At 39.5% G+C, this 15218-nt stretch overlaps 1 protein-coding gene across 7 annotated transcripts in view; it reads right to left on the minus strand.

The window, feature by feature from the left end:
* LOC127790399 (PH, RCC1 and FYVE domains-containing protein 1-like) overlaps positions 1 to 15218 on the minus strand; it is a 31975-nt gene that overhangs the window by 706 nt on the left and 16051 nt on the right. For all 7 annotated transcript variants that reach the window (XM_052319904.1, XM_052319907.1, XM_052319903.1 and 4 more), the window contains one exon: positions 376 to 672. In XM_052319904.1, coding sequence (XP_052175864.1) covers positions 439 to 672 — 234 coding nt within the window. In that variant the 3' untranslated portion in view covers positions 376 to 438. The remainder of the gene's footprint in view (positions 1 to 375; positions 673 to 15218) is intronic.

Raw genomic sequence — 15218 nt, forward strand, 5'->3', positions numbered from 1 at the left:
TCCTATGTATTCATGGATTTTTCATCATGATGGCTGCTGACCGTGACATAGAAGTATCACAATTTAATTAAGAAATGATTTTTGCAAAGAGTAGATCCTTCCAATAGAAAGCTTATCAAGTATGGGATATTGGTGATCTCTTTTGGATGTTAACAGAAGCAATTTTACTGTCAGCAAGCATTTTGAACAATATTGAAATTATAAAAGAGGAAATCTTCAGAAAATTGGCAAGATTAGAAGGGCGTTGGCTTCTTAGCAAATGCAAATACGTGATGGTTTCCGTTTATCTTCCAATCAAATGCAACTTCTAGTTATAGATATTATACCTAAAAGCCAGTAACTAGCAAGTTTCTAAAATATGAAAGCAAAAATTACCTGGAGCAAATCCATCAGAGATCATAACAGACTCCAGGCCTTTAGCTGGGTGAAAGGAGTTGTCTAGGGACAACTTTTGCATTCTGTATCTCCATCTAATTTTTCTGATTCTCCACTGGATCCGTTTAAGAAAATTGGACCCGAAATCTGGCTATCAGAGTAAGGCTCAAGAAATGTTTTGCCAGTCAAATGGTTCCAAGTAGATGGACTCAGAGGATTCGAGGTGGTTTCATCAAGAAGATTCGGTTTTATGCTGTGAGAAGAGTCTTGAGGCACTTTTCCAGCAATATCTTTCAACTGCAAGACAATTGAATTATAATCTAGTAAAATATTGTCTATGACGAGTGTGGTGATTGTAATCCTAGAACAATAAAATACAACAAAGAGAGTAATATTCTCAAAAACTTGTGTTCCCAACTTCATACTTCTGATTTTCAAGTTGCAAACGAACAGGTTGCTTGATTAGTAAAAAGCTGTAAATTCGTACCAGTTACTGCCATTAATACTCAAGAGAAATCTGCAAGCCACCGTCTACTTGGATAGGGTTTTTACTTTTTTCTTTTGCTACGTAACTTGATAGGGGTTTGCTGAAGAGTGGTTCTGCAGGTTTTACTATCTAACAAAAAGCATCCTACCGTAAAATGACTACTCCTTGGCTTGAATACAAGTTAACACCATGTTGTAAAAAAGAAAAAAAAAATTCCACCCAAAATTTCTATAACGAATGATGTGGCTCATGATGTTCCTTCGATTTCCAAACAAAAGATTTGCTTGGTTTACAATTTTAAAAATGCCAGTCACATTATTCTATATAGGATTTGTATATGAAAGTTGTGACACTGGAAGGAAGCATAAGACAAGAAATCCATGCACAGGAAGATGTCAAGAATATAAGAATCAGAAAGCCAGCTGAGGACTCGAAGAATATCATTCCTAAGTCCTAACCATTACTAATATAGCTCAGTGTCAAATCATGACACCCTGAGGTTAAATGCCATGCAGAAAGGATGTGAAATAAGCAGCTGCATGGCACACAACTTGAACATTCTAGCATCCCCAGAAATCTATTGTCATATGACGAGTCATGTAAGGTTCTAGGTGTCCTCATGTAGCATAACTATCTCACATATTTTGGTAGAGAATTCTTGAAGTTGATATTAGCCATTAGATCGATTAGATCCTAGCATCGGTTAAGCAAGTGAATAAAAGCATTCTCCAAGCTGTGTCTACAACCAGCTCGCTAGATCTTTCTCTCAGTTGCTCTTGAAACACATGGGTTAAGCTTAATTTGGTACCAAGAGGGCTTGGCTCTAGCCGAGTGCCACACATGGTAGAGAGTAATTGGGTCATGAAATTTGGTATTAGTCTTTAGTGGAGCTTAGCTAATCTACGAGAAGCCACTATGTTGGATGCAGAGATATCACTGCCACTAAGGCCAAAAGCAAGTACCTCCAAGGGGACACCTACACTCAATTGAAGAAGGGAAAGGATTTCATGATCACATGGGGACTTAGGAAGCTCACTCATAAGGGTGGGGATGGCCACAAGAGATTCTAGGGAGCATGACAACATCCTTAAGTAGGAATGGCAATACATATGCTCCCCAATGGATACTTCCAAACCCGCTGGTATGTCTTAGACTCTTAAACAACAACATATCCAGCCTTTATCCCACTATGTGGGGTCGGCTACATGAATTCTAGACTTCCATGTATTTCTATCTTTTGTCATATCTTCATTGAAATCCATACACTTCATATCAAACTTTAATGTCTTCCTCAAAGTCTTCTTAGGTCCGCCTCTACCTCTTTTTTTGATTAATTGTTCCATTTCATCAACTCTCCTCACAGGAGTGTCTCTTGGTCTCCTTCTCACATGACCAAACCATCTTAGTCTAGTCTCTCTCATCTTCTCCTCTATTGGCACTACTCCTATCTTATTACAAATAACTTCATTTCTAATTTTATCTATTCTTGCATGGCCGCACATCCATCTTAACATCCTCATCTCCGCTACACTCGTCTTTTGCTCATGTTGGTATTTGACTGTCCAACATTCTGAGCCGTACAACAAAACTGATCTTATAGCTGTCCTATAGAATTTTCCTTTTAATTTTAATGGGATTTTATCATCACATAACACCCCCGATGCATGTCTTAGACTCTTAGCACCTGAAATTTAGCAAAACATAACACTGACATCACACTGTATAACGCCACATGATGGTATAGTTATACTAAGGAAACTAAAGGGCTGCAAAGTAGAAGACAAGGATAACATTCTTAGGTGCAAATAATAAATAATTGCTCCAGCAGTTATGCAGACCAGAGTCCAAATGCTTGAAAATTTGCCACCAGTCTACAAAAAATTTGATACTTTGTACCATAAAGGAAACTTTTCCAAATGGAATAAACATGCTATATCTTCCTAGCCATTTTTTTTTTCGTCTCTAGATGGCTGGTACTTGGTGTCAATTGCATGATTAAACTTCATTCTGGAATTAGTTACTTGCGGATGATATTGTGTGGGAGCAAGCCCCAACAAACAAAACCATTGGTTATCCCCCTTCACTTAATATAACGTAGGATTGCAATGTTGAGTTAATTATGATTTGCCAATTGAGACAGATTTCTGATAAGATTTTGAAATTGTCTTAAAATTCAAATTCAGTTCACCCCAACCGTATGTATGATAGAGATAGGATTTGAATTTCTAACCTATCTTATTTTCTCTTTAATAAAGCCTTACATATGATTCTTAGATGGTAGTGGGGCACTAAGTGATAATCTTAGTGAGATTGTGAGTTTGAGTGTTTTGGATTCTCGGGATTAGGTGAGATAGTTTTCTTCTGTAAGCCTATTATTCTTGTCACGACCCAAAATAGGGGCCATAACCAGCACTATCCCCTAGGACTGTGAGCCCCTCTAGAAAGCCTCAATACAAGTAATTTAAGGTTAATGCCAATGCATAAACAGTCTAATCAATGGGCTCATCATGAAATCTAATAAGAATAACTGAATGTCACAAGCCAATCATGTATAGATGTCATCCCATCTAAGTACCAGTGTCATACAATACATAAATCAATGAACAACAACAACATATCCAGCCTTTATCCCACTATGTGGGGACATAAATCAATGAACATGTCATTAATTACAAATTATGAATAGTTGGATTCATCCCACAGTCAGTGCACTGCTCTAAGTCAGTGCAATCAATGTTGTACCCAGGAGCGTGCCTATGGCATATACAGAGTAGAATCCTATACTGCGATGTCTGCTACTCTGACAGTCTGAATGGTGTAAGCCTCAACAAAACCCAATGAGGGCTTAAGGGCATTATGATGTGACTGTGGGATGTTGACCCAGTAATGTTATTCACAATGCTATAATTCATGTGAGATATTGAATCTGAGATTGAACATGTTCATACACTGATAATAAGCCTTGAATTAGATTGATACATTTTATTGACATTGATATTAGATGATCTAATATGAGGTTTATTATTCCCTAATAGGTCCGTAGTCCTATTAGGAAATAGTTCCGGTCATGGCCCCTCTTCTGGGTTGTGACAATTCACGTAGTGAATTTGAGTTCCTCCTCCATCTGTGGACGTAGGCACATTGCTGAGCTACGTTAAATCTGTGTGTTTCTAATTTTAATCTTGCGCATGGATGTTACAAAATTTAGTTCTATATTTATTTTTTTCCTAACAAGTTGGATCAAAGCAACTCCTAACAAGTTGTATCACAGCCCTTAATAATCAAATATAGTTTTAGTACATAGAATTTCCAAATACCGAAAATTTCTTTTCAATTTAAGGACACAAATTTTGTTCTGCCAGCCAACCCAGTGAGAAGAGCAGACTGTCTCACCATCATTTTTGCCACAGTAGCTAGCAAGGAAAAAGCTTGTTTTTAGTCAATTAAAGGTGCTCATTGGCCATTGCTACCACCGACTCAAACCTATGCCACCAATTGACGGTTTGCTTGTTGCTAGTGTGTTGACCAGACAAGACAAAAGACCATCAGACATTCCTCTCCATTTAGACTAATGACATCTTGGGGAAACCATCAGGAATTTTAGCTTGACCCATTGGTAAATTATTTGATTTCGAGACTTTTGATTTAGCTCCAAATTTGGGCAGTTTACTTTATGACCCCATTCAATTATTTTGAACAAGTGATCCACTTGATTTTTGATTTTTAATTTTTGACATTGGCACAGGACCAAGATGGTTTTGATGGCATCCAGATCTCTTTTGAGTGGTATAGTAACCAAATATAGCATTTTGACCTGAATTATATGTGCCAATCAAGTTAGTTTTGGTCTTTTGGACCTTTTGACATTGGAGTTTGATCCAACTTGGTGGTTTTATCACTCTGTTCGAGTCATTAACTATCTAAATCATTTTTGGTTAGTCAACCCAATTTTAGTTGTTGATCTAATTTAGTTCTAACCCACTTTGGTTTTGAGCCACCTAGATGCAATTTTTTAAGGGCTCTTCAATTTAGTAAAGTTGTTGGAATTTCATTGGGTGCTAGTGAGGTCATTTTAGCAATGCTCTTTCAACACCATTTTGAAGAAGGTGGAGATTTTGCTTCAAACGTTCAAGCTCAGGTGGAGAACTGTTAAGATGCCTTGAATTCAAATTAAGTTGACTCAATCCACAGTGACAGAACAATGAAAATGAAAAGCAGAAAAGAGAATTGTAGACTGAACAAGAGATTAGCATGAGGCTAGTGATTTACAAATAATGATTTCTGAGCAACCTATTTTCACAGATTGCTCAAAAACTTTTTCAGTGTTAATTACCAACAAGTCAAAGATGATAGAAAAATACATCCATGTTAAGTCAAATAATGAATCTGTTAGGAATATTTATAAGTTATTAGCTGATTCATATTGTAATATTCTTCAATTTCCAACCAGGTCTTAAGTCTGGAACATTGTAATATCCACGGGCTGACATGTGCATATTAAGAGATATCTGCATGTGTATTGTATCTGAGACCTTAGCATCTACTACTTCAGCAGGCTACAACTCTAAATCCTGAATGTTAATCCCACTTTAGGTGTCCGTTGATGTGAGAAAATCAAGAAGAAAAGGAAGGCATCATTCAAGAAAAAAGGGAAAGGGAAGCAGCGTTCAAAGAGAAAAGGAAAGAATCCTTTCCCACATCTGCTTCCATCATGCTGTTAGGAAGTTTCTAAAAATTTTCTAAATCTTGTTCTTTTGGATAGTTTCCCAATCTCAAATTAGGATACATTCCTAAATGTATTTTATGTTTATCTTCTCTGTTGTAATATTTCTTAAAGCTGTAAATATTCTACCCTATGTTATGGTCCACTACAAGGTATGGGACTTGTCTTTGATGGTTCATGGAGATTTTGTGCTGACTACAAAATCTCCATGAACCATCTTTCTTTTTAACAAGCAAAACGGGTGAAGCAAAAGGGCTGTTGCTGGGCTGGATAAGTGATTTGCTTAACATGTCTTTGATGAGTCTTTCAATTTCAGTTTTCTGTTCTGGGGGATATTGGTATGATCTTAAATTCACCGGCTCGGCTTGGGGTTTCAAGTTAATAGAGTGATCAAAGGGTCTTTTGGCTAAAAGGGAATGGGGTTCTGAAAAGAGGTCCTTATACTCAATCAAAAGTAGATTAAGAGAGTCAATTTATTGTACCTTTCTTTGGATGAATGGTTGGCTGCTGACAACCACATGTAATTCCCCTTCTTGTCCAGTTGTCTCTCCGATATGCTCCATCAGTTTACTTCCAGTGGTAGGGGCAGGGTTGGTGTAAGGTAAGGCTAGGATGCCCTTACTTTGGGATCCTACTTCTCTTGCTGCCATTCTATTCCTGGCCTGCCACCCTCCTATGATTACTCCTCTCGCCTGGTTCCTCTATTTTTTTTATCAATGCTTCAATAATCATCTCCTGTAACCTTGCATTCTCTGCAGTCTGCTTCACTGTATAGGTCTGTATCATCTTTACCACAGGCCTCACTTCATCCCCTAGGCCGCTAATAAAACTCGAAACAAAGTACTCCTTGGATAAATGAGGACTATGCACCATCATCAATGATCTCAGCTCCTTGAACTTGAGCTAGTAAGCTTGAACCGTTCCTTCTTGTTTGAGTTTATTAAACTCTTCAATTATGCCCCTCATACTTCTATCTTCGAACCTTAACACAAATCATCTACAAACACACTCCAAGGACTTCCTTACTTTGCTACAATCCACCCTTGATACCAAGCATTTCCCATATCATTCAGATAAGCAAGAGCCATGGTGATCTTCTGTTGTTCTAGAATTTGATATAGGGAGAATACTCTTTCACATCTCCTTGTCCACCACCTCAGATGGTCTCCTTCAAACAATGGAATCTCGAGTTTTGGCATAGGATAGCTTGGGTGGTTCCGATTAACCGAAGCTCCTAGCTTCCTTTCTCTTATATTCTCTCCCACCGTGTCCGTATCGAACTCGAAGTCCGACGTCCCCACCGGCCGAGGTTCTACTCCCACGCTAGGAAAAATGGGCTCCGTTCTTTCTCCAGGGGGGAAGATCAGGTGAGAGTCTTACTGGCTATTGATTGGCAAACATTCGCGCAATCAGTTGGCAGTTGCATCTATTCCATCATTTGTTCCCAAAGCAGAGTGCTCTGCTCATGGCTCTCCAGCCTCCAATGTTCCATTGCTTGCTCAATTCAGGAATCGACTCTAGCTCCAATAGAAAGTTCGAGTGTCCCCGTCCGATTCTGCATCTCCGCCATTGTCGTAGTCACTTGTTGTAGCTGAGATTCTATTTGTTTTATCCTTGTTCCGTCGGCCATGGCTAGGATTCTTTTGGTAGCGATCGACGCCCAAGAGCGTTGCTCTAATACCACTGTTACAACCCTCGAGTAGAACTCACCCTCAAAAGCTAGCTGTTAAGGGAAGGGTGCCCAAGAGATTATAAACCCCACACCAGGAGCCTGAACTTCCAATGTGAGACAAGTCTCATACCCTGTAGTGGACCATAACACCCTATAACTAGGGCCGTTTGTGAATAAGATTATTAAGCTTTTTGTCTAGAGTTTACATGGTATTAGAGCCAAGATTCTAAAAGAATTCCGGCCTTCATTTCCCTTCTAGTTCTATGTGCTTCTTTTAGCCTTCATTGTCATTTTCCTCAAGTAATACCTATTGTCCTGCTTCACTGCACTACTCTACCCCATCTATCTCTTTGAAATCATGTCTGAGATTTCTGAGATTGCCCCATCAGTGACCTCGAGAGAAGCTAACACCTTTGATACTCCACCGGGAGGCCTACCTACCGAGGATCTACCCTGGATGCACCCATCTTACCAGTTGGATGGATGGAACTATTTGCAGCGGGCTCAATTGGTAAAAACCTTTCTAAAGGGAAAGGGAAAGCTTGATCATCTAACTGCTCCAAGTCCCAATGCATCGGATCCCGGATTTCCAGCATGGGATATATAGGACTCTATGATGTCATGGCTATGGAATGCTATGCAGCTGAAGGTTAGTAGAAATTATATATTTTTATCCACTGCTAAAGATATATGGGAGTCAGTTAGATGTACCTACTCTAAAGTCCAGGATGTTTCGATTATTTTTGAAATCAAAATGAAATTGAGTAGTACTAAGCAAGGGGCTCTAACTGTTACTGAGTATTATAACAAAATGAATGGCTATTGGTTGGAACTTGATCACTACCAAAACATTAAAATGGTACGTGGTAAATATGCAACCACTCTCAATTCTACACTTGAAAGAGATAGGATTGTAGAGTTCTTAACTGGACTAAACATTGAATATGACTAAGTGAGGGTTCAAATTCTTGGAAGAGAAAAGCTTCCACCCCTCAATGAAGTGTTCGCTGTTGTCCAGAGTTAAGAGAATAGGAGAATAGTCATGCTGGGAGAAATCAATTCCAAAGGGTCTGCCATGTTAACTAATGGAAGAGAGGGATCAAAGTTCAAATTTCAACAAGGGCGGGCAGATGGGCAATCTAAATCACAAGGGAAGGAAGGCCCGTGGTGCTCCTATTGCAAGAAACCTAAGCATACTCAAGAAACTTGCTTCAAGTTGCACGGGAAGGAAACTGTGATGCAAAAAATAGGAGGGTTCAAAAACATACCCTCTTGGGATCAAGCATATCTCTCCAACAAACAAGAAGAGGTTGCAGAAAAGACAGATGCAATGGGTGAATAGGAGCTTAATGCTCATGGAATCAGCAAACTAAAGGAGTTTTTGAAAACTATCCAAGATGGATCGTGTTCCATTGCCCAACAAGGTAGTCCCTCAGGTAATAGCTTTCAATTTTGTTCTTTAACTGCCACAAAAACTACTAAGGATGACATTTGGATTCTAGACTCAAGGGCTACTGTTAGCAAACCTCTGGTGTACCATCGGTTTACACATGGAAAATTCAAAAATTAATTTTTTTGAATTAGTTATCATTAATTAATTATTGTAGTTTCTATTAAGTTAGTGTTTATTTTGAATTTATTTGTTGATTAGTTATTATGTTGTAGTTGAGGAGGTTACTCCTCCATTCCCTGTATTCCTTCTTTTTAGGAGGTGGTTACCCCACCAAACTTGTATTTAGAGATTTGACTTATTCAATGGAATTATTAGAAAAATTTATGCATAATTTCTAAGGACTTATCTCAGGAGATGTTCACTCTAAGAAATCCGCATCATTGGTAGACGCAGAAAAACACCTTTCCCAACCCCTTCTTCTAATTCTGAAACCACAGTATTTCATCCCATCACTAGATCTATTTCTAGAGACCGTAACATTTTAGTATCAGAGTAGGTGGTCATGGGAGATCAACTTCTGCAACAATTAGCACAATTAGTGCAATTATTCCAAGAAGAACGCACAGCCAATCTCGCAAGACAAAAAGCAATCAATGCTTGCCTGGATGTACTCGCAAAGGAGCTATCAACTTCAAAGCTTCCCACTAATTCTACTGAACAAAGCAGCCACAGCCGTGGAGGGAAAGGAGTTGTAGGCTCATAGACCATGGGAGGAAGTTCCACTGTCCCTAAATTTTTGAAGATGGACTTATGATCAGATTACTTTCAAGTTCGAATGAGGGAGGCATGTGGAGAAAACAGCTTTTCGCACACACCATGGTCATTTTGATTTTCTAATTATGCCCTTCGGCTTAACCAATGCACCCTCCACCTTCCAAGCTCTCATGAATGAGGTATTTGGTCCCTATTTACGGAAGTTTATTTTAGTATTTTTTGATGATATCCTTGTGTACAATAGCACTTGGGTTGAGCACATTCACCATCTACAGATTGTTTTCAAATTATTATTAGATCATCATCTCTTCTTAAAACAATCTAAGTGCTCTTTTGCCCAAACCCAAATAGCCTATTTAGGCCACATTATCACAGCTCAAGGAGTTTCTGCAGATGCCTCTAAGATTTCAGCAATGACAGAATGGCCTAAACCTTCCACTCTTCGAGGATTACACGGATTCTTAGGCCTCACTGGTTTTTACCGCAAGTTTGTCCAGAATTATGGCGTCATTGCGGCGCCATTGCAGCACCATTAACAGCCATGTTACGCAAAAACTCCTTTGTTTGGAGTGATCAATCCTCAAAGGCATTTGAAACACTCAAGGAGGCCATGACCACTACACCGGTATTGGCACTTCCTGATTTCTCTCAACCTTTCACCATTGAATGTGATGCTTCAGACATGGGCCTTGGGGCTGTTTTGTTACAAAATAGCAGACCCATTGCCTTCTTTAGCAGAGTTTTAGCAGCTAGACACCGACACCTTCCAACATATGAGAAAGAGTTGATTGGCCTAGTCAAGGCCATCAAACATTGGCGTTCTTACTTGTGAGGGCAGCATTTCATAGTCAAAACAAATCACTACAGCCTCAAGTTTCTGTTAGAACAAAAGGCCCTTACTCCTCCACAACATTGGCTAGGAAAAATCTTGGGCTACACTTTCTCAGTTGAATATAAGGCAGGCTGAAGCAACACTGTAGCTGATGCCTTATCCTGCTGTGATGCCCCGGCCCCCACTACTGGGTGCCACCATGACACACAATACAATCTAGGCCCGCTTCGAAGGACGACTATGCCCCTGCCAATATAAAACATTAAAATAATGTGGGCGCCCTGGGTGGGGTCCAGGCTTCGCCGCCTACGACCGGTCGAAAATTCGGGAGTAAAATGCATAGGCAACGAAAACTCACCCGAGTCCCGTACCAGATTAGGCCCTTGGAGTATAATTCCAATTTCAAATAACAAATACCAACATGCACAATAAATTATCTCGACCACCAAACATATTTAAACATATCTCAGATTTCGACCGTAGCCGACCGCTACAAGTTCCCTACACCTATTGGGTTTACTTATAGTGGGAACCTTAACTTGATTCCAATTTACTTCTGGTTAAACCAAAACCACCACTCATAATTCACACACAGTAGATATATTACATTATTAACATTTGGGGTTAACCCACACCCTCACGATTAACGGTCACTGCCAACTGGTGGCTCATCTACCAACACCGCCTTTCCCTTCTCGATTCCCAAGCCACCTATTAGATTAGTGGGAAAAATATAGGGATGAGTCCAGAGACTCAGTAAAGGCAATATGAGTTGCAGTAAATTAAAATGCATGACAATTATAGAATAATGTGAAATGCATCATGCATGCAGGCCTGTCCACCTCACCCTGATCTTGATTTTGGTGGTCCCACTGATTTCATTTAGGACCCTATCTCGAGACTCACACGGCCCAAATCTACAACCCCATGCCTAGACACTTCTTCCACAGTCTAATACAAGCCATGCTAAAATAAATTTACACGCAAATCATATTAAGCCTTACCGCTCGTCAACCACTTGCTTCGTGTCGATTTCACATCCCAATTCCTATACAATTTATAAAATAAAATAATTTAATTAAACGCGCAATTAATTTTAATTATCGCCGCTACGTTGCTAATTAATTTAACTAAACATGTCATTAATTTATAATTAGTACTATTAAGTAAATTTAAAAATATTTTATACCTCGCGTATACACACGGGCAGAGTTTCTGTGCTCCCAGAATTTTTCGCGTTACAGCAGTGAAATCACTGCTATTTATAGGTGAGAGAGGAAGGAGAAATCGGTCAAGAGGGTGAAGAAATTGGGCTGCATGGAGCCCCCAAATGTTGCCACGTGGCAACAAGAGAGTGGGCAAGGGTGGCTGGCCAAGAAAAGGCCACGGCTGCGCCACGTGGCGGGCCTGGGCGCGCCTGGGGTGCGCTTGGCCACGCGACACGGCCGCGCACCCGCATGCATGGGCACCAGCTGGCGCCTCCAAACGGCGCTGTTTGGCGCTAGAATTGGCTGGAATTAATTCCAGCCAAAAAAATCACCCAATCCCCCTGCACGGATTTCTATCCCGCGCCTGCCCGATGGCCTCCCACTCGCGCGACCGCTGCGCTGCCTCTCGCCCTCAAACAATATGCATGCCCAATTAATTTTAAGGTGATCTTGGGCCATTTCCGAAAATCACACCACAGCCCCCCAATCTTCCAAAATTCACACACACACCCCCACACCTCATTTTCCTTATTTCACCTACACCCTAAAATTTCAAAAAAACTCATTAATTTGATTTATTCTTATTCTTTTTTTTACACTATTTCTATAAATATCCCTATAACTTTAATTCTTTAATAAATCACAAATTACCATAAACCCAATGATTTATTATTTTTTTCAAAGTCTAGGGTGTTACACCTGCAGAGATATTGAAGAAGCTGTTTTACTTGCCATCTCAATGCCCCAATTAAGTCTCTTTGATGCCATCCGACATGAGCAACAAAACTCTCCAGAAATTCAGCAATGTATAACCAATGTGCAAGACGGTACAGCAGCAATACAGTGGAGTTTTAAGCATGGGTTATTATTCTATAAAGGCCGCATTTACTTGGCTCCATCCTCTCCCTCAATTCAGACCATCCTAGGTGCCTTACATAATCAAGGCCATGAAGGGTATCAAAAGACACTCTTACGAATTGCTAAAGATTTCCACTGGACAGGAATGAAACACCATGTTCGTGACTTTGTTCGCACTTGTGGAGTTTGTCAAAGGCATAAAACAGAAACTTTGCAACCTGCTGGTCTTCTTCAACCCTTGCCCGTTCCTGCACAGGTTTGGTATGATATATCATTAGATTTTGTTGAAGGGTCGCCCACCTCCAATGGGAAAAATGTTATTTTAGTGGTGGTAGATCATTTCTTCAAATATTGTCATTTATTGGCCACTGCTCACCCTTATTCTGCTGTAAGTATTGCAAGGCTCTTCTTCGACAACATTTTTAAATTACATGGTCTTCCTGAAACAATGGTGAGTGATCGTGATGTTACCTTCACAAGTGCTTTTTGGAAGGAACTTTTTCGTCCCAATGAAACTAAACTATGCTTCAGTTCAGCGTATCACCCCCAATCTGATGGGCAAATGGAAGTTGTTAATCGGACGGTAGAGATGTATTTAAGGCGTTTTACTAGTACACACCCTACTAAGTGGATGGATTGGTTGTCTTGGGCAGAGTATTCTTACAATACTAGTTTCCATTCTTCCTTACATGCTACACCTTTTGAATTACATGAATCACAGCCGAAGAAGGACCGCTCTGATTTGGAGGAGGGAAGTAATGTTAGCAAACCTCTGGTGTATCATTAGTTTACACATGGAAAATACAAAAATTAAATTTTCTGAATTAGTTATCATTAATTAATTATTGTATTTTTTGTTAAGTTAGTGTTTCTTTTAAATTTATTTGCTTATTAGTTATTATGTTGCAATTAAGGAGGTTACTCCTCCACTTTCCTTGTATTCCTTGTTTTTAGAAGGTGGTTACCCCACCAAACTTGTATTTAGAGATTTGACTTATTCAATGGAATTATCAGAAAAATTTATGCCTAGTTTCTGAGGACTTATCTTAGGAGATTGCAGGTTCTCTCTAAGGAATCAACATCATTGGTAGACGTAGGAAAATGTCATGTACCTAGGGTTTAGCCTAGGATTGGATCGACAATCAAAAAGATATGATGGAATAGACTCAAGAACAGAACATTGAAAAGGAAAAATGGACAGAAATGGGAGAAGATGTAGAAAGAAATGAGGGAGAGCAGTAGAGAGAAACAAGAGAGAGAACGGAGAGAATTGTAGAGAGAGAATCAAATTTGCATTTCATTAATTCAAACATGAAAATCCCATCCGTTTACATAGCCTTATACAGGCATAATTGCTCCTAACTAACTGCATAACAGTACCCATGTGCTTCTAACCAAATGCTAAAATATCTTCTAATAACTATTATCAACATATTACTATTTTGCCCTTCTATGGATCCTTGGGTCATGATAATTCCTCCCTCCTTGAGAGAGTTCTTGTCCCCAAAAACTTGCAACAAGTAGCCATGGCTCTTCATCCAATTCCAGCCTTCTCTATCTGGTTCATCCTTCTTTCCTTCTTCCTCCTTCTAGGTCTCTTCTTCTTCATTTTTAGGTTCTCAATTGAAACAAAAATGATAATCATTGCAAACAAGGCTACATCTTCTTCCAAAGAGTAACATACTATTTCCCTTGGGTTTGCAATAGCTACCAAATTAAGGTTGCTAGTACCATAGTCTGAGGATCCAATATAATGCCAAAACCTGTCAATGTGTCCACATCAAATGCCTTCAATGAATTTAGCCGCTCCTTGTCACAGGTAGCAGCTGAAATCTGCAACCCTACAGCCTTCAAATGTCGATCATTCCGAAACTCATACAACTGACCAACTACCACATGTGTTCCCCTCTTCTTCTCATCATCTTCGTTGTGTGTTGTTTTGAATATAAAGGGTTGACTAACTAGTTCTCCAGCCATCTATTCGTCCTTCAATGTAATAGAGAAGCATTCGGATTTGCCAACTGGAGGAAGAACCAACATTGCAGTGGGAGTTTTGTTCCCTTTGACAAAACCTTCGACTTCTTCAGCTACCTACTTTAGCTTTTTCCCAACTACAACCGGCTTCAAGAATTCCTCACCACTTTGAATCTGCTGCTAGTGGATAGAACTACTATTAAGGTCATAATTCGCAGAAAACTTTCCTTGGCTGGAAGAGAAATTAGCATCTTCTACAAAAATTACATGAACCACAGCCGAAGGAGGACCGCTCTAATACCAATTGTCATGTACCTAGGGTTTAGCCTAGGATTGGATCGGCAATCAGAAGGATATGATGGAATAGACTCAAGAACATAACATTGAAAAGGAAAAATGGACAAAAATGGGGAAAGATGTAGAGAGAAATGAGGGAGAGCAGTAGAGAGAAACAAGAGGGAGAATGGAGAGAATTGTATAGAGAGAATAAGATTTGCATTTCATTAATTCAAGCATGAAAATCCCATCCGTTTACATAGCCTTATATAGGCATAATTGCTCGTAACTAACTGCATAACAGCACCTATGTGCTTCTAACCAAATGCTAAAATATTCAAAATATCTTCTAACAACTATTATCAACCTATTACTATATTGCTCTTCTATGGATCATTGGGTCATAACAAAAAACACCTTTCTCAACCCCTTCTTCTAATTCTGAAACTACAGTATTTCGTCCCATCACCAAATCTATCTCTAGGGACCGTAACAGCTACTGACCACATGTCCCACAATTCTCATTTTTTTTATACCTATACAACTCTTAAAACCCCTAAACAAATCCTCATTGCCAATGGGACATCTATACCCATAAAAGGCTAGGGCAGGGTTACTCTTAGCCCTAATTTTTCTGTCCAACAGG

Source organism: Diospyros lotus, chromosome 14 (assembly GCF_014633365.1).
Source record: "Diospyros lotus cultivar Yz01 chromosome 14, ASM1463336v1, whole genome shotgun sequence".
Classification (NCBI taxonomy): Eukaryota; Viridiplantae; Streptophyta; class Magnoliopsida; order Ericales; family Ebenaceae; genus Diospyros; species Diospyros lotus.